Here is a 21,192-nt window from a genome sequence, read left to right on the forward strand (position 1 = left end):
TAAGGGACACACACAAAAACGGCGTGTTTTTGCTCACACCCAAATAGGGGCAAATTTGACAAGCTATAATACATAATCTGTGGGGTATTTTGAGCTGAAACTTCACAGACACATTCTGGGGACACCAGAGACTTATATTACATCTTGTAAAAGGGGCATTACAGGTCCCCTTTAAACATTTTGGAATTTCCAGATGAGGCTTTGTTGAAATAAGTTTTGAGAAACTTTCCTTTTCTAGATGGGACAATTTAAAGCTGGTTGATCAAAATGATGGTTTTCCATTTGAAATTTAAACATTTTCTTCATCCATTACTCCAGTCATCAGTGACAAATGATCCTTCAGAAATCATTCTAATATCATTCTATAGCATCTGATCTGATTCTATATCATCTGATTAATTATCATCAGCAGTTGTGCTGCTTAATATTTTTGTGGAAACTGTGATAGTTTGTTTTTGTGATTCTTTGATGAACAGAAAGTTTAAAAGAACAGCTTTTATTTAAAATAGATTTTTTTTTTTTTTTTTGTATCCCTGTTGCATCTCAATAAAATCCAACAGATTATGGGCTATTAATTTCAGTCAAACAACTGAAGATATTATATTAGTCTTCTGACCAGTAGAGGGTCTCCTACAATCCATGTGCGTGTGGTCACGATCCGGCAGGGTGCCGATGCTCTTCTGGGACGGTTCTGGGCCCGTCAGTACCTGTGGGATCTTCCCTCTGTTTTGGAAACAGCCAAAAGTCAGGCTGCTGAGCCGCCGGGCCTCACCCACGCTGGGCTGGACTGGGCCACCAGAACCCAAAGTCTGCTCCATGACTAAAACGCAACACAAAAACATGACACTGAACACCTCCTTTCCCTCACTGTAAAAAAAAAATATATATATATATATATATTTTGCAAGCTTTTTTCAAGGTAAATTTAGGTGTCTTTAAAAAAAATGACACTTGGAGACTCCAAAAGGACACCAAATAACCAAATGATATAATGAGTCCATATAATTCATAAATTTATGCACACCAAAGTAAAAAAAAAAAAAAAAAAAAAAAATCATGTTTTAAAGCGAAATTAATTGTTATACACTGGAACGAATAATTCACTAAAATGCAAAGTTTCTATTCTCTCTACCATCTCTGATGTAATCAGCCTGGTTTTCTTTACATTGGTTGCATGAATTCGCTTACTGGATCACTGGACTGAAAACTTTCCTTGAGTTTAGCAGATTAAAATGATCTGATAGCAAACAGAAGCGAAAATGGGTTAAATGGTTTGAATAGTTAATGACGCAATTTCCCATGCTTCAGTAATTTATTTGTGTGAAATTATTTGCATTATTGATTTATTTTATTTGTTGTTTTGTTTCTATTTATTGCTTTGTATATAAAGTTAAAAACTAAAAATAATATATTTAAAAAATAAAAATTGAACACATTGCATTATGGGATAAAGTATTCCAAAAAGTGTGCTCTGTTCTATATTGCACAGTATGCATGCTACATACTTTTTATTTTTTTGTGTTAGTCATAGTTTTAATAAAAATGTTCTCTCAATTTAATCTTCATTATCACTGATAAAATAATAATAATGTTAACAATAATAATAATAAAAAAACTTGTCAACAAATTGTTTTTTTTTGTCAGTAAACAAGATTTAACCTGCAGAATTAGCAGGATTAATATGGTGGAATGTTATTCTGAACATAGCCATGATTTAACCTACTATGTGATCACATGCATGAATACCTGGCAGTTGTCTTCTCAGGTCTTGTATCTCAGCCTCCTGTTGTTGGTTGATCTCTCTCAGAGAGGCATTCTCTATATCAAACTACAAGAGTGATTGTGATCACAAACGTTCACACTTTCTCCCCCAGATATTTATCTCTTTCTACACATACAAAGTGCATGAACATACTTCATTCAGCTTTCGCATGACCCATTCTTTGATCTTAGCTGCTTTTTCTTCCACGGTCTTGGCATCTTGGATTCGGTTCTGTTTCTGAAGGTGTAAAACGTAATGGATTACATTTTTAATTTGATGGATTTAAATAGGCGCTTTTTTGTGTACTGATGCAAACCTGGTGGTTTTGATGATTGGAGGTGTAACTGACCTGTTCCTCCAGCTGCTTGTCTAGGGCAGCAATAAGCTCATCTTTCTCCTTCAGTACCGCTTGAAGATTTTGACAGCGCCTGAAAAGCTGCAGCTCTGAATCACTTGACTGGATATCTGAAGCCTTTAGACGCTCTTCCATCCATTGCACCTGCAACACACACATACACACTGTGCTAATAACTACAATATATAAAATATAATAAGCTAATATATATACAGTGCCTTGCGAAAGTATTCGTACCCCTTTATTTTTTCCACATGTTGTTTTGTAGACTTATACTAAACTACTTTAAATGATTTCTTTCAACCTCAATACACTCCATTCACCATAATGACTAAGCAAAAAACAGATTTGGGATAACTTTGTACATTTATTAAAAATAAAAAACTGAAATATTTACATTGTATAAGTATTCATACCCTTTTCTGGGACACTTGAAATTTAGCTCAGGAGCATTCCAATTCAACTGAATGGGTAATTTGGAAAGGCACACACCTCTCAATAAAAGGTCTAACATCTGAAAATGCATTTAGAGCAAAAACCAAGCCATGGGGTCAAAAGAACTGCCTGTAGAGCTCAGAGTCAGGATTGTGTTGAGACACAGATCTGGGGAAGACAACAAAAAATTCTGCTGCATCATTGAAGGTTCACAGAAGCTTGTAGCCTCCATAATCCTTAACGGAATAAGTTTGGAAGAATCATGACTCTTCCTAGAGCTGGCCTCCTTGCCAAACTGAGCAATCAATGGAGAAGGGCCTTGGTTAGAGTGGTGACCAAGAAGCTGATGGTCACTCTAGTTGAGCTCCATGATCATATATAGAGATGGGAGAAATTTACAGAAGGAAAAACATTACTGCAACACTCCACCGATCTGGGATTTACGACAGAGCCTCTCATCAATCAAGAAACAAAACCCACTTGGAATTTGCAAAAAGCACCTAAAAAGACTCTCTCAGACTGTGAGAAACAAAACTCTCTGGTCTGATGAACCTAAGTTCCAAGGAAACCGGGCACTGCTCATCACCTGCACATCACCTAATTCTAACATTGTTATATACAGTGCTCAGCGTAAATGAGTACACCCCCTTTGAAAAGTAACATTTTAAACAATATCTCAATGAACACAAAAACAATTTCCAAAATGTTGACAAGACTAAGTTTAATATAACATCTGTTTAACTTATAACATGAAAGTAAGGTTAATAATATAACTTAGATTACACATTTTTCAGTTTTACTCAAATTAGGGTGATGCAAAAATGAGTACACCCCACAACAAAAACTACTACATCTAGTACTTTGTATTCCTCCATGATTTTTAATGACAGCACCAAGTCTTCAGAGTCCCAGTAGTCTTTATCTTTGTCAGCATGGGCCTGGCAAACTCTAGGCGGGCTTTTTTGTGCCTGGGCTTTAGGAAGGGCTACTTTAGTGGATGGCACCCATGCATGCCATTCCTCTGCAGTGCCATTCATCACGCCATATTGTGTCACCGGAAATAGTCACCCCAGTTTGGCTTTCTACTTCTTTAGATAACTGCAGTGAACTTGCATGCCGATTTTCTTTAACCCTTCTCATCAAAAGACGCTCCTGTCGAGGTGTTAACTTCCGTGGACGATCTGGATGTCTCTGTGAGATGGTTGCAGTTCCATCTTTTTTAAATTTTTGTACCACTTTTGCTACAGTATTGTGACTGATAAGTAAAGCTTTGCTGATCTTCTTGTAGCCTTCACCTTTCTGGTGTAAAGAAATTATTTTCTTTCTCAGGTCTTGTGACATTTCTCTTCCATGTAGTGCCATTGCTGACAGCATGAAATGGGAAGGGGTTTTAACACCCTTTTATAGTCAACTGTCTGCTGGACACCTGTGTAATGAATAATTAGACTCACCTGTGGTTGAATTCTTGTTAAATTAGACATTTGTAGTCTAAAATTTAGCTTTGCACCAGAGACTTTCAGAGGGGTGTACTCATTTTTGCATCACCCTAATTTGAGTAAAACTGAAAATTTTGTTCTCTAAGTTATATTATTAACATTACTTTCATGCTATAAGTTAAACAGATGATATATTTAACTTAGTCTTGTCAACATTTTGGAAATTGTGTTCATTGAGATATTGTTTAAAATGTTACTTTTCAAAGGGGGTGTACTCATTTACGCTGAGCACTGTGTATATACTGTGTATATATATATATATATATATATATATATATATATATATATCTCAACTAAAGGACCTCACAAAGTAATAAATATAAGTACACACACACACACACACACACACGCACACGCACACACACATGCCACTTTATTAGGTATAACAAATCAACTGCTTGTTAACTCAAATATCTAATCAGCCAATCACGTGGCAGCAACTCATTGCATTTAGGCATGTAGCTAAAGTCAAGACGATCTGCTGAAGTTCAAACTGTGTATCAGAATATGGAAGAAAGTTGATTTAAGTGACCGAACGTGGCATGGCTGTTGATGCCAGACGTGAAGCTCTTAGTATTTCAGAAACTGCTAATCTACTGGGATTTTCATACACAACCATCTCTAGGGTTTACAGAGAATGATAGGAAAAAGAGAAAATATCACTGAGCGGCAGTTCTGTGGGCAAAAATGGCTTGTTGATGCTAGAGGTCAGAGGAGAATGTTCAGGTTCGAGCTGATAAAAAGGCAACAGTAACTCAAATAACCACTCATTACAACCGAGCTCTGCAGAAGAGCATCTCTAAACGCACAACACATTGAACCTTGAAGCTGATGGGCTACAGCAGCAGAAGACCACACCGGGTGCCACTCCTGTCAGCTAAGAACAGGAAATTGAGGCTATAATTCACACCGGCTCAACAAAATTGGACAATAGAAGATTGGAAAAATGTTGCCTGGTCTGATGAGTCTTGATCTCTGCTGCGACATTTAGGTGGTAGGGTCAGAATTTGGTGTAACCAACATGAAAGCATGGATTCATCCTGCCTTGTTTCAGTGGTTCAGGATGCTGCTGGTGGTGTAATGGTGTGGTTGATATTTTCTTGGCACACTTTGGGCTCCTTAGTACCAATTGAGCATTGTTTAAATGCCACAGTATTGTTGCTGACCATATCCATCCCTTTATGACCACAGTGTACCCATCTTCTGATGGCTACTTCCAGCTGAATAACGCGTCATGTCACAAAGCTCATATCATCTCAAACTGTTTTTTGAACATGACAATGAGTTCACTATACTCAATCTTTAATAATAAACATAATAAGTGCTACCATTGTTTTCAATGATGTGCAATCTGTGCTGTTAATAACCTGTAGGCCTACTGTGTTTGTGTTTGAATGTCCCTTTAAGAACAGAATAATAATTCAGCTGAATCAAATATGTACATCCCTAATATTTAATGAAATGTCCACAAGAGTGTTATTAGTATTTACCTGCTGGTTGGCTTCAAACGCCCGACGCTCTGCTTCCAACACCTGCTTCTCCAACTGCTGCATCTGAGAGAACAAGAACAATGAATGCATGAGCAAATCAGTTGTGTTTATGTATGTATGCATGCACATGATAATTATTAATATGAATGTCTGCTTTAATTTTTCCTCTATGCCATGGGTGTAAAATACCTGTAGAATACATGTGTGCCCTGCAGTTTTCATGGGCTATTGTGATTTTTTTTTTTTATTATTTAAATTCAAAGAGATGAAATAGTAATAATATTCTTATCCAAAAAGAGGCAATGTAAGCATTATGGAGTGCTAAGCACTCTCATGTAAAGTCTGTTTTATTCATAGTAGAAGGAAGCCGGAGGGCGCCCTCACACAGAAAGTCCAAAACGGACTCATAGAAGTAAAAGCTTATAACATTACAGGAAATCCCTTATATAAACAAAGACATCCAACTATCACTGTAGCAGAATAAAAAGCAGAAACACTTTGACTGATGAAACGTGGAGACACGTGTGTGTTTTTCAAGACATCACGGGGTATTTTCATAACAATATAGTATATGAATAATGCAGTGCTAATTTGACATAGCCTTTATTACAGTAGAAATTATAAAATATATTTTCTGCCATTCTGTGATAAAAAGCCTCATTAAGTGTTTGATTACTTTACTTTAAAGCTGCAGTCTGACATTTTTCCTCTTTGTCGCCATCTCTGTTTGAAACCTGCGATTGCAGTCATATGCGGAATTGTTATCGTTACGTGCGTTGTGCGTCGGCACGACTCCTCAGCGGATGAATCTAATGTTGGCTGTCAATCACTACCCCGGTGTGGATACTGTACTTCAGAATCACAGATTCTACGTCTTGAAAGTATGACCAATATAAGATTTTTCACTGGAAAATATCATCTGAACAAGTAAGTAACATTTCTGCTACTTTTGTTCTGACCAACTGAGGAAAAAAGCATTAGTCTAAATAAATTGCGCTGTCAATGATGATTAAATCTAACGATTGCTTAGCTCGGATCACGCCAAACCGTGCAAATTATTATTACTGTTATACTTTGTTCTCAAATTGTTAATGGTAACAACATCAGCATTGCGTGACTATGTATGATGATTGTCATTTGGACCTTTCTGGATTACAGTCCGCCATCAAAATGATAAGTTTAATTATTTCAGCTGCTGTGAGAACAGGCTATAAATGATCTGCTACAAGCAGCATCCTCACATGATAAAGCTGACTAGCCTGGACTCCTTCCTTTCTGTTTACAGACGTGACACAATGACGCAAAGACGAACTGCTGCATGCTCGAATTTCCCGCGGAAATCCACCAGGTTGCTCTTATTATAAAACATTATTACCAGCTTACCGTTGTGAATCAAGATAAGGAGATAGTTTTGAACACTGGCTGGATATGTACTTGCTCAAAAATTGAAAACTGGATACTTTTTAACCAAAAAAATTTACGGACTGCAGCTTTAACATTGTATAAAATCCATGATGACTTAATGGACAAGTGTTTGTAGTAAGGCCTACATAAACCAATTATAAAATTGTCATTAGGAAAATATACGCTAGTAAAAATAACATTAAAATTATTGGTTATTATTGTTCAGCAGGGTATTACATTCCTTAGCCAATTAAAAGCAAGAGATAAGGAAAAAATAAAACCTGTCAATTAGACAAAGGTCAGAATAAACTGGTATTACACTTGATTTTTCTGTCCCACTCACTTCTCGCCCCTGCTCTATGCATAACATATTCCATGCATCACTGGGGGAAAAAAGACAGCTAGTTTTGTAAAACAAATATCCTCTGAGCTGGGATTTCATCTTTTTATATGTATTCCTCTCATAGCATAGTATTGTCAGGAATGCAGCATGTCCATTTTCAATTAATTTTTACCATAGCAGGAATGCCATGCTATATTAGGGTTACATTCCATCAAGTGTTTTATTTTTCTTTTTTGGATGAGAAGACCATGAGAAAAATTTCTGTAGAAAGTTAAGGAATGCAAAAACTACTGTCCAAGCAAAAACATTTGCCAAAGTCCTAAGGCTGTACTGTATTGAGATGAGATCGATTTTGTGTTCTGTGGTAAACCAGAGGTAATGATTCTGTTGCTGGTCATTTTGGTCACTGTTTACTGTCATCAGTGAAATTTCAGGGAATTTTGACCACTTTATTCTCAATTCTCATTCATTCTAGTTGAGCTCTAATATAAATTCCATATTTCTCTTGCCAGTCTCATATATAAGCACACATTTGGTGGCTTAGTTATGGCCATCAGATTGGAGTTTGCTGAATGGCTGTTTACATATAGTCCACAAGACCAAAAAAAAAAAAGAGCTGAATTTATTAAAATAACCCTGTTCAAAAGTTTGGGAACCATTGGTTCTTAATACTGTGTGTGGTTACCTGGATGAGCTATGACTGTTTTTTTGTTTTGTGATGTTTGTTCATGAGTCCCTTGTTTGTCCTGAGCAGTTAAACTGCCCAATGTTCTTCAGAAAAATCATCCAGGTCCTGCAGATTCTTCAGTTTTTTATATTTGCATATTTGAACCCTTTCCAGCAGTGACTGTATGATTTTGACATCCATCTTTTCACACTGAGGACAATTGAGGGACTCAAACACAACTATTAAAAAAAGGTTCAAACATTCACTGATGCTCCAGAAGGAAACACGATGCATTAAGAACCAGGGGGTGAAAACTTTTGAACAGGATGAAGATGTCCAAATTTTTCTTATTTTGTTGAAATATCTTTCTTTTATTTTATTTTTTTTATTTTTTTTCATTTAGTACTGCCCTTCGGAAGCAACAGAAGATACTTGTATGTTTCCCAGAAGACAAATTAAGTACAATTTACCTTGATCTTCAAATTCAAAACGTTTTCATCCCCCGGGTCTTGATGCATCATGTTTCCATCTGGAGCATCAGTGAATGTTTGAACCTTTCTTAATAGTTGTGTTTGAGTCCCTCAATTGTCCTCAGTGTGAAAAGATGGATCTCAAAATCATACAGTTACTGCTGGAAAGGGTTCAAATATGCAAAAGATGCTGGAAAACTGAAGAATTTGCAAAAAACAAACAAACAAAAAAAAAAACAGTCGTAGATCATCCAGGTAACCACAAACAGTATTAAGAAAGAACCAAGGGTTCCCAGACTTTTGAATGGGGTTATTTTAATAAATTCAGCTATTTTTTTTTCCGTCTTGTGGACTATATGTAAACATCTTTTATGTAAAATATCTTACTCAGGACAGTACTAAATAAAAAACAACATGCATTTGATCTTTCTTATTTTGTTAAAATTATATATATTTTCACAGATTCTGCAAGTGGTTCCCATACTTTTTCATGCAACTGTACATATGTCACGATCACTGTCTGTTCCTGTCAGTTCCTGGACTCCACTTCCCAGAATCCTCCCTTCCAATCACATGCACCAATCACCAATTGCCACACACACCTGCAGATCATTACCTGGACTATTTAAGACACACACACACACACACACACACACACACCCTTTGCGAAGTCTTGATTTGCCCTGGTGATCACTACTAAGCGTTTTCTTGTGGACTGTTTCCTGGTTTCCGTTTGGATTGTTTATTCTTTGTGATTCTCTGCTGCCTGCCCTGAACCTTGCCTGTGTACTGGACTGTGTTTGTTTGCCGCCTGCCCTGATCTCTGCCTGTGACCCGATACTGTTTGTCTGCCGCCTGCCTCGACCATTGCCTGTCCTTGTTTATGTTCCTGCCTTTGCCCCTGTCTACCTGTGTAAATACTGTTCTTAATAAAGCTTGCAAATGGATCCCCGCTCTGCCGACCCATCGTTACAACATATGTATATACAATTTTTTTTTTTTTTTTTTTTTTTTTTTGCGTATACATACCTTATAATTATTAAGTATTAGTACTGAAAATGTCATTTTTATTGGATTACAGTAATTAGAATTTAGTGAGTGCCTAACTGTCATAAACCCCAAAATGTTTATAAATTAGCTTCCTTTTGACCAATTATTTATATATTTATTTATTTTTTTTGTCTTTTCTTAATTATATCTTTTTGATTTGGGGGTTAAATTCATGAGATTCATATGTGGGTGTTATGCGCTGGAACAGTTTGCTTGTTCCTGCTTTGGCATGAGCTCCATCAGCAACCTGTTTCTTTTCACAGAATCCCAAAGGAGAACAGACAAATATGACCTAACACACTACTAATAGTTACTGCTGCCGCTCTCATATTTTCCAATGAACACCACACAAAAGTGTTTTATGCATTTGTGTGTATGTGACTGAATGATGTTCTGATCTTTCTAACAGGCTCTCTTGTTTACAAGCCTCCGTCTACTCCGACTACTGACAAAACTGTCATTATGATGACTTTGGAACAATCTAGTTTGTGTACACCTTTTCTGCTCTAGTTCTCTTGGACTTAAGTTAAAGCACATTTTGTTAGATTTGTTAATGGTGCATTAGTCAGAGCTTGATGAATGACATAAGTCTCTTATTCACAGATGGAAGATAAAAAGGGTCTGGTTAGTTTTCCGTCATAAAAGTCTATTGCTATTTATTGTTTAGTAAGCCAATGCCTAGACTAAACCAAAGGGTGTGTCCCCAGAACACACTGATGGTCAGAAATACATCACAAACTCTACACACACTCATTATCTCTACATCGTCCACACACACAGTCACTATCCCCGCAAACTATTCATACACACAAGCTTAATGTGTAGCTAACTACAGATATGTTCGTACCACAACAACCACACAGACACACATACTGTACACACGGGTACACGCCCAACCTCATCTGTGGCCAAGCTGGTCCACCACTGCCCAATGGCACAGATATAGAAAATAAAAAATAGCAGAGTAATTACAGACTGTTCTGAGAACAGCTGCACAAACCCAGTCAGATTCTGACCAGTTGAGCCACAGGTTAGTGGTACATATTAACATGCTTTTTTCTAAAGCTCATCATTAAATCTGTTTTGATTAAGACCGTTAATGAACACCTATTTACTAACAGTTTAAAGCATATTGCACTCAAAAATGGCTACATACAAAACAGTTAGAAAGTTTGGGGTTGTTAAGATTTTTTTCAATTAATACTTTTATTCAGAAATTATGCATCTTTGGTTCTCAACCCCAGTCCTGGGGACCCACCGCTCTGCACATTTTGTATGTCTTCTTTATTTAACACACACCTGATTCAGGTTATCAGCTCATTAGGCAAGAGCTCCAAGAACTCCCTGTTGAAAAGAAAAACAGCATATCCTGGTGAGGTATGTTTTGAAGCATGACAGCTGGTTTGAGCTGGTTTATTCTGGTCCTTAGTTGGTCATAAGCTGGTCATGAGCTGGTTTAATCTGGTCAAGTGCTGGTCCTAAGCAACTAGCTCCAGCTCAGGACCAGCTTATAACCAGCTCAGGACCAGCTTAAACCAGCTCAAACCAGCTGCCATGCTTCAAAACATACCTAACCAGCATATGCTGTTTTTTTTCAACAAGGCTGAACTGGGGTGTGTTTACCAAAAAAATTATAAACCAACTATTCTGAAGCCTTTATACAATCATGCAGCGTTAACTGCACGGCCATTGGTTCGTGAAGTTAAAGTAAACGAACCAGTGACAGTGCAGAATCGCGCGAGCCAATGGTGAGCGAGCCCTTTCGAGCCCGCCAAAAGGGGCGGGGTATTGGGCTATATAAGATGAACAGTGGCCGTCTCACAGTGGCCGTCTCACCATGGCAAATCGATTTAATTCGACTGATTCGATTTAAGTCGCTTCAGTTGAATTAAATCAATTTGCCATGGTGAGACGGCCACTGTGAGACGGCCACCGTTCGTCTTATTAATTAATATTGATTATTAATGAGACAAGACGCAATGGGGACAGTACAATCGTGCCGTGCTACGCAGGGGGACGACCGAGCATCGGGGCAGAGCACTTGAAAAAGGGCTCGCGACAGATACTCATAAGACAGGATGGGCCAGACAACAGGGACTGAAACACTGTAGTCATCCTCCCAAGCCCATAAACTAGGGCACCACAGAGGGGCCTAGGGTGTATACAGAGGGCACAGAACATAGTTATGCCCAGATGTGGTCGGGGTCGTAATGGAAAGCCATAAGCTGGACACAGCAGAGAGGCTCATGCAGAAAGGACCTGCGTCTAAAGCGCAGGGACATCTAGATTATAAAACCTGACAAATGTGAACGGTGAGGCCCAGCCGGCCGCCGCACAGATGTCGGCTATGGAAACGCCACAGGACCACGCCCACGAGGAGACCATACCTCTCGTGGAATGCGCTCTTACACCCAAAGGGCATTGAAGGCCTAAGGAGGAGTAAGCGAGTGCTATAGCGTCGACTATCCATCTGGAAAGCCTGGGCTTCATGACCGGAAGACCTTTTGTGCGGCCACCGAAGCAGACAAAAAGCTGTTCCACCTGACGAAAAGAGGCAGAACGGTCAATGTAAGTCCTCAGGGCCCTGACAGGACAAAGTAGGTTCAACTCCTGTTCATCCTGAGAAGGAGGAAGAACGGAGAGAACGACCATCTGTGCCCTAAAGGGGGTAGATAGGACTTTCGGGACATATCCATGTCTCGGTTTCAGGACGACTTTGGAGTCATTAGGCCTGAATTTAAGACATGAGGGGCTCACAGAGAGCGCCTGTAAATCTCCCACACGCTTAACCTATGCTAAAGCTAGCAGTAAGGCAGTTTTCAGAGACTGCTGATCTGGCTGCTGTGAAGCGGCGATCTGGCAGAGCGGTGAGAGAGCTGCAGGCTGCTCGCGTTCGGCGGCTGCTAGACTGCGGCGAGCTGCTTGAGAGCGGCGAGCAGAATAGAGAGTGGCAAGCTGACCAAACTGCTGCAGAGTGGCGAGCTGATCAGCGGCGAATTCCAGCTGCTTGCAGGTGAAGGCGGCTTCAAGTCTCATAGATCAAGCGAAGAGATAACATCTGCGTCGCTTGAAGGAGAATGAATCGATTTGCCATGGTGAGAGGGCCGCTTATATAGCACGATACCCTGCCCCTTGTGGCGTGCTCGAGAGGGCTCGCTCACCATTGGCTCGTGCGATTCCGCGCTGTCATTGGTTCCTTTACTTTAACTTCACGAACCAATGGCCGTGCAGTTAACACTGCGTGATTGTATAAAGGCTTCAGAATCAGAGAAAAAGGAATTTTCCCCATTGCGTCTTGTCTTATTAATAATCAATATTAATTAATAAGACGAACGACGCAGTAGTCGTGTAGTATCGCAAGGGAACTGATGCTTTGTTCTATTTATGACATACTCCAAACACTTGTGATACTTCTCATAGGAAGGACAAATGAATTTACAATAGTCGCTTTGTCGCGTCCAGTCTAGGCAGCTTCTAGCCGTTTCTGCACGGCACGATGCAACGTATCAGTTGTCTCTGGTGTAGACACGGTGTTACTGTGAGTGACGACGCGCTGACCGTTCCAAGATGGAACGCCTAAAACGGTTGCATTTGCGACTAAAAATTTTAATTTTTTTAATTAGTTATTTTTGCTGAAATATCATACAAATTCACACGTTATGACTGTAAAATTTGCAGTTATTTGCGTGCTCTGTGACCAGTAGCCTTTCAAATAATTTGTTGTGTTGACATAATTAAATGAGGTGTGAAAGATTCACTGGGTTAGAGCGCCAAAAATATGAACTGGTAGGGGAAAATATCACACACCAAACAGACGCCAAAGAACTATCGCTGAAGAAAGCTGACTATGTTGTCGCCTCGCGGCGGTGCAAAAAACTGCATTTGAACACACCGTTCTGCTCCTGCGTAAAGGAGACAACTGCCTATTTCTTCATATAAATTTCTTAGACTGCAGATACACACACAATGCAGCGTGTGCTTACCGTTTTGAATATCAATCATGCTGATCACTTTCATTATTCCACTCCGCTCATGCTCATCAGATAAATTTAAGGGCATACAAGTCTTCAGTACCTTAAATAGTATAACAAGAGTATTAATAATCATTTTAAGGTTCCAGCTAGGTTCCAGTACTTGTGATGTCTACAGATAATGCTCAGCTAAAATATATTGTTCGACCAACAATATCTTATCAATTAATTATGACGCTCACACCCGACGTTCTTGGTTTTCTTCCTATTTATTAAATCCAGGCAATTGGTTGATAAAACATTGATTAAAATTAAAATACAATTTATACAAAACGAAATTCACTTTAAAGAAAGGTTTACTAGCCTACAAAACAAAACTTAATGAAGTGGTCAAAATCACGTCTGACCCACTGCATGTCTCCCGACATATTGTGCATCTTATTAGCCTATCTTAGTCATGCTGTTCACTTTTCATAATCAACATAAATGAAATTTAAAAACTAATATTAGGCTATAGTCTAATATTTAAACATAAATATGAAATTAAATAGGCTACGTTTTCTTTGACCCTCTGGCCGACGAACACGCCGGCGCGTTCTGATGGATTTTTCCTCATGACAGCTGAAACAACTTAAAATAGGCCTACTCCGTCATTTTTGGCGATACAGATTAGTGCAAGACATCATCACAAACTACAAATGGTCTACTTTTATTTGTGTATGCTCACAATAAAATCAAGACCTTCTGCTTTTGTAAAATAATAATAAAAAAACAATGCGCTTTCATCTGTCTTTGAATCTTTCTGAAACGTCTAAAAAATGAACTGAAACTCAGCGAATAATTATCACACAAACATGAAACATAGGTCTAAAGAAAGCATCGAAGTTTAGCAAAACTCACCAGAACTAAGCAATGTTGGGGTATGTTGAATTCAGCTTGTTCTTTCTGTAGCTTTCTCAGGTTGTTATTCTTTGAATAATTTATTGTACAAAAAATGGGTTGCAAACGATGACAAAAACTGTTCCATAACTCAAAAGATATCGAAAAAACAACACAGTTATAGAAATAAGTATTACTCCGTGTTATTATTAAGTGAAAATATTGAAAATGAAGTGAAAATTTATTCAAATGAGTATTGATGTGATGGGCGACTGCTAATGGGAGAGCATTATACCAAAACAAACCAAAAACCTCTATGGATGCTGTCATCAGTTTGCACCTGTAAAATCCACATTTCTATCAATAGTTTTTTTTTAATCTACAACAAGCCCTCTTTGCTTCTCCGCCCCATATGGCCATGGCTAGAGTCTGTCTTCCATTCCATGCATTCCATCCACGGCCTTCTGTGGCCGGCCCGCCCTGCACCCCTCATCCAGCCTCCTCCACAGGCCAGCTCACAAAGCCTGTCTGTATGACACCCCTCACTACACCACAGCTCCAAATTCCCAAGCGTAACCCGGCCTGTGCTCCATACTCCACTCATCTGTGTCCTACACAATCAGGGGGAAAAGCAGCACACTGTATACTGTAAAGACTTTGGAATGTGCTAGAAGTTTCTAGCTGTGTTAGTAGATTTTATAATTAAAATTTTTGTGCACAAAGAGAGCATTTTGTGTTTTTGTTTCAATTATATGGCAAAAAAACAAAAAAAACAAAACAATGCTGGTGTTCACTTTAAAAACAATTGGCAAAAAGCAAAAATTAAAGCTATCATTATATAAACTTAATGTTTAATGTAACAGTTTGTCTTTACGTTTGACATAAGGTAGTCTCAGCCTCAGACGTCACGCTCACGGACCGTTGGCTGAACGTCTGATGCATATGGCACACCTGGAAACACTTCAGGAGTTTCTAAGTCGTCATCTAATTCTTTGAATTCTACAGGATGTCCGGGAGACGTGTGTGTCACGTTCTTTAATGGTCCGCCTGGAAACACATGCCGTGAAGCCAAACCCCCTCATAGAAGAAGAGCGCCGTCATGTTTACCACTGTGACAATGAGCACTTACCAGGATCAACTAAACGCTGGATTTTCAAAAGTATGTGAACTTCGTGGCTCCATTGTTGCAGTAAACCTGCACAATGTTCTTGAATGAAAGATTTATAGATGCACACCGGTCTGTTATTGTAGGGACATCGACTTTATATTTTCACACCCCTAAACATGACGTGGAACAAAACAAACTGTGATTGATTGCGTTACATTTTAGTCAAACATTCTCTTGGGCGGTCCATGGCCAATGCAAGCTGCGATAGAGTCCAGACCTTCTGCCGTGAGTCTGAAGGTCTGGCTAGGCGAGACTAGACATAAAGTAGCTCTACGCTATGCTAGTTGGAAAGACTTGCCACCATCTTGGAAGTGACGTCAAATGACGTGTCTCACTGAGGTCAGGGTTGATCGATTTGCCCCGAGTTCACAGGTTGGATGTCCGACATCAAAAAGCATTCCAGGCATTATTTACATTTAAGAGGTGGGAAAAATCAGAATCCCGAGTTGTCTGGAATGTAGCATTAGGCCAAATGAAAATTAAAAAAAACCTGAAGAAATATACAGTATTCATAGTCATTGTTAGTTCATGTTATCTAATGCATTAACTAATGTTAATGAATGGGACCTTATTGTAAAGTATTACCAATTATACATATCCTTCATGAGTTCACACTTACATATAATGAGATACAGTATAAAATATGCCTATTTTGTGTGCTGTCTGAAGAGAAGCACTCCCCCCACCCATAGCTGGGATAGGAATAATCAAGAGTAAGGAGTTGGGGTGGAGGAGGGATGCTGGAAAAACTGTCGTGGAACAGAGGTAAGACTCCTCTCGCACTGATTGGGTAGATTATCTGAATGTGCTCCTCCCGACCTTTGTTAATAAAACATCATTTAGTAATTATTATTAATAGTGAGTAGAAAAAAATTACACTTAATACAAAGTCAACATTTTAATAATTGGCTTTGGCTTCAGTACAGTAACAATATAAAAGCCAAATATATAATTTTGTAGATTTATTTATTTATTTTTTATTTTGGGGAGGTAGAAGTAATTACTAAAGTAGAAGTAATTACGCAGAATCACAATGCTCAGAAACATGTCAACTATTACATCTCTGAATTGTGCTCTCTGGCCACTGCCTCCCAAACAAATGTGTAAAACAGATTCAGACTTTACACAATGTGCTCTCGGTGTGAGAACACAAGTACAGTATGTATGTATGTATTTGACTGCACTAGAAAGCTGTCCTTATTTTTTTTTTTTTTACCATAATAGTTTAAAAGAAAGGTTTGCATGAGGTCAGAAGCAGGATATGGTGTAGCCACTGAAGTTTTCTTCATGTGATCCTTTGTGACATTCTTTGAGGATGGCTCACAGCGAATGTTCGTTACTGTTTTGAGTTTCTTTGCACGATGAGCAGTTGCTGTCCATGTCCGGTTGATTCATTTCAAACTTCACAAAACAGGATGCAAACTAGGAGAGAAAATGACCTCCATTTCTCCCAACAAACCACACTTGCATCAGCATATATGAGTTTGTTTGTGAATGCATTTCGTATGCTAACTTCCTGTATAGCACGAGGTCAGGCATTTCCTCCCTTGGGAGTCTCAGTGATTAAAGGATAGTTTGTTTTGCCACTCTGTTCGTCTGTCTCTCTCCTCCCATTTTACTCCCTCTCTTTCCCTTTCACTCTTATACCTCCTCATCATCCTACAAGGCACATGTAAAACTACAAAAATAATTTCAAAACCATAATTCATAATACTTTGAGACAACCCACTAACTAGGGAGGATAACTAGGAAGTATAGTCCCTTCGAATTGGAATCTCACTTGAAACAGAATAAAAGTCCACATCGCATGGTTGAATGGAATGCACCTATGATCAATTGAATCATTCACTTAACCGATTGTTCAAAACCACTGATTCATTTAGGTTCACTGAAAGATTGTGTTTTTAAAACACATTTGCATGTGTTTTTGAATCCTGCCAGTTTAAACATCAAGTGTAAGAAGACTGTAATTCACGCTCTGTTTTCTGTGCGTGCACAGAGCCGAGCAGACAGCACATGCACACTGAATTAAGTTCTCTTTCTCTTCTTTTTTAGCTTGAACGGACACATGAAAGCAAAATTAAGTCAATATGGCCGTCTCGGCGAGTATCCTCGTAAACACAGTCAGTTATATGTTGTAAACAATTGAGAAAGAAAACTAATGAGTATCATTAAATTGGATCCATGCATCCGTCTTAAAGTGACAGCAACCTAATATACCAGCAGTTGTCTGTGTCACCAATGTTAATCAAATAACAAATGAAAAAGAGAAAATCACTTTTGTATCTTTATCAAAGATAAATTGTATTAATTAATTATATTAATTTTATTCAATTTATACAATGAAGACTGAAGGGTTGTTTTTCATTTGATTATTTAACGTCTGTACCTGAATACAGATTTATCTGAAAAACATAAAGCACTGTTTATTCCATTTGTATCTTATTCTACTGTTATTAAATTTATCTATGCTTGTAATTTGTTTATTATTTTTTATGCAGATGCACTATTCTTACAAAATCACCTCAATCATCCTAGAATGATTAATTCTTTATAAATAGAGCTATTCAAATCATGTGGTGAAATTTTCGTGTCGTAATATATATCACAGAAAAGCAAAATATCGCAATGTCAGTTTTTTACAATATCGTGTTAACAAATAGTAGATGGACCAAAAATAGACAAAGCAACTGGCAATATTGTGCCTAAAATGTAAGTTACTCAATATTAACTTTTAGCATGTTGAACTGTTGTATAAATTTGCATAAAACTGTCATAGTCACTTTTCACAAAAGCGCTGCGCTTTAAATTAAGACTCGTTCACACCAAGAAGTATAACTATAAAGTTTTATTACAGCAACAGTCTGTTAACCAAATAAATAGCAAATAACTATCATTGATTTGTGTCAACTCAACACTAATATGGTCAACATTATATTTCTCTTTATAGATATCCTTCTTGGTATGAATGGGCCTTTAATTTAAAGATACAGCTTCTTGTATGTTTTAATAGCTGTTTCCATTCAATGTTGTGAATTTAACTTACGCACAAAATTGGAATATCGCATAAAACATTCATGAATATACAGTAGCAGCGTTTCCATACCATGCATTCAAGAAAACAAAACCGTCGCTTCCCGGGAAATTGCAGCAAAATATCTGTAATAAAAATGGAACTTGATGCAATCAGGGAAGTCTGTGGCTCTTTTTTTCCTACAGCACAAATGACTTGCGTATCAGAGCACAGAGAAGAAACGCAATAAACGCTGTCATGTTATCTTGCATTTGGATGCCTGGTGTTTGGGAATGCAATCATGTGAGACACTTCTGGGAGGTCATTATACCAAATCATTCTGATGACAGGCTTTGGCTCAGGCATTTCAGAATGATAAAACCAACATTTGAGTTGCTGTGTAATAAAATTGGTCTGCTGGTTAGTCCAGTTATCCAATTAAATCCATTGTTGAGGCAAAGTCACGTGAGTTTTTGTCAGTAAATATGTTTATATCGTAGTTTACCTGCATGTCTTCTTATTGGATAAAAAATGTATCCGCCTCAATTGAGAACACAAGTTTTTTTATACGCATTTTTTGATTTTACATTTATGCGCATCTTGGCATTTCCATCTTTTTTTATGCGATATTCCAAAATGTGCATAAAAATAGGTGGATGGAAAGATAGCTATAGTGTGAGACTAAACAAGCACAATGGCAGCATGTTAAAATGCTCCGCCAAAGTTGCATCTTTTAATTCACCCCATGTAAAGCACCACTGCTTAAAATATAGTTAAAAAAAAATCTAGATAATACTCGACCGCTTAATTAATCAGTTGTTGGGTGAATAGTTGATTATCCTGCCCTTTCCTACTTCCCTACTTTCCTCACTTTCTTTATCCTGTGATCTAATCCTTCCCCTTCATCCTCTTCATTTGTCTTTTTCTACAGGATTTATCTCTGACATATCCTCAGACCAAACTGATCTTCCCAGCTATCTGTATATTACAGCCCAGCTGATCCAGCATCTGCAGTTGGAGGACACGTCAGGAAAGAGGCCCCATGTAAACATTTAATTTTAGCATTTAATTACTGTAGTAAAGGAATGCATCCACTATATGCTATACAAGGGAGGAATAATAGATGGCACACTTAAGTGGGCCCAGACGCTACCCAGCTGCTGATAAAAACAACATGTCTATTGATGAAGGAATAAGAAACAATTATAATGAGATTTTTATGTGATTAAATCATTCAACTGAATCAGCATCAAAAGGGGGGTCAGGGGTCACATTTACTGTGACTGAGGCTGTATATAATCGCACAATTCCCTACTATATAGAGGGGAAAAATATTATGTGAAAATATTATGTCGAAATCACAGTATTCATAAAACAGTTGGATAAAGGTCCCTGGGTGATCTACTACTTCCAGCGAGATTTTGAAGTGTGCATCCAATGGACACTTTACTATCCCAAGAGGCCATGGGAGAGGATTTGAGAAAGGCAGTGAAGTGACGCAACTGATCCTGTCACATGATAATGACAACATAGCGATGTAGTACATACAGATTAAATTCATACTACACACATTCATACTATATAGAGCATACATTTTAACAGTCATGCAGAAACTACAAAAAGAAGAGGGGTCTAGAGGGGTCTAAAATGCTTTTTGTCCAGCAGATAAACTTTAAAGCAGTGGTTCTCAAATTTTTGACTTTGTGATTCATTTTGTGATTCTAGAAATGTCAAAAACTGATGTTCGTCAGTAGGAAGAATATTATAAGTTATTAAGAGAGTAAAAAGAAATCTCAGAGTCATTGCTATACATCATTTTATGTGTTTTTTATTTTATTTAGAATTTATGTGTAATTTAGATTACAGTTTAGTTAATATATTTATAATAATTTATCAATTTAGGTATTTTTTTATATACCACGGCCCCACAGGAAGTTTGCTGAGGCCTCTCTTAGGCTCCAGGGGTCATAAAACTACTTTTTGCTGCATTATTAAATCTTACATCAATTATATAACATTTGTGAACTGCCATTAACCCTATAAAGCCTGCAGATATTCCATGCGGGATGAAGCATGCGGGTTTGGTATACTTTCCCCATGGGAAAGAGGACAAGACTAATGTAGAACAAGAAAAAATATTTTCAATTGTACTTTCCATAGTAAATATTCACATTCAAAATCCCCATGACTTGTTGTAGATGCGCAGGCGATCGATTCAAGAAAAAAAAAAAAAGACAGATGCCATGTGACTGAACTTAAACGTTGAAATGTAGTTGGAGAAAAAACAATACAATATAAATATATATTTTGTAAAAAAAAAAAATAAAAAAAAAAACTAAACTTGACCTCTCCCCAAGGGCAAGACATTTAAAGCACCCGAATACATCTCAAGTCTGTAATTCAAAGACGATTCTGCTATCCCAGAATGCAGCAGTCTGGAGCCCTGTGGTCAGGCGTCTGTTTATATTAACCTCTAATCTGCTCTCCCTCGAGATAGGCCAAAGAAAGAGGCCATGGCACGAATACACACACATACTCTTTCATGGAAATAAAAACCAAACATGGAAATAAGCAAATACTTTAATAGGTGGCTTTTTTGCTTTTCCTAGAATTCACTCTGCAACAGTATATAAATACAGACAGGAATTAGTGGGGCAGTGACAGTTACAGACAAATCTAATGCCTGGTC

The 21,192-nt window shown here is 38.0% G+C and overlaps 1 protein-coding gene across 3 annotated transcripts in view; it reads right to left on the reverse strand.

Annotated features, from left to right (window-relative positions):
* plekhh2 (pleckstrin homology domain containing, family H (with MyTH4 domain) member 2) overlaps positions 1 to 21,192 on the reverse strand; it is a 54,846-nt gene that overhangs the window by 29,434 nt on the left and 4,220 nt on the right. For all 3 annotated transcript variants that reach the window (XM_051916622.1, XM_051916621.1, XM_051916620.1), the window contains exons 3-7: positions 5,539 to 5,601; positions 2,112 to 2,261; positions 1,916 to 1,999; positions 1,747 to 1,828; positions 617 to 820 (exon numbers count right to left, since the gene is read on the reverse strand). In XM_051916622.1, coding sequence (XP_051772582.1) covers positions 617 to 820; positions 1,747 to 1,828; positions 1,916 to 1,999; positions 2,112 to 2,261; positions 5,539 to 5,601 — 583 coding nt within the window. The remainder of the gene's footprint in view (positions 1 to 616; positions 821 to 1,746; positions 1,829 to 1,915; positions 2,000 to 2,111; positions 2,262 to 5,538; positions 5,602 to 21,192) is intronic.

This window comes from Ctenopharyngodon idella, chromosome 13, assembly GCF_019924925.1.
Source record: "Ctenopharyngodon idella isolate HZGC_01 chromosome 13, HZGC01, whole genome shotgun sequence".
In the NCBI taxonomy this organism is placed as follows: Eukaryota; Metazoa; Chordata; class Actinopteri; order Cypriniformes; family Xenocyprididae; genus Ctenopharyngodon; species Ctenopharyngodon idella.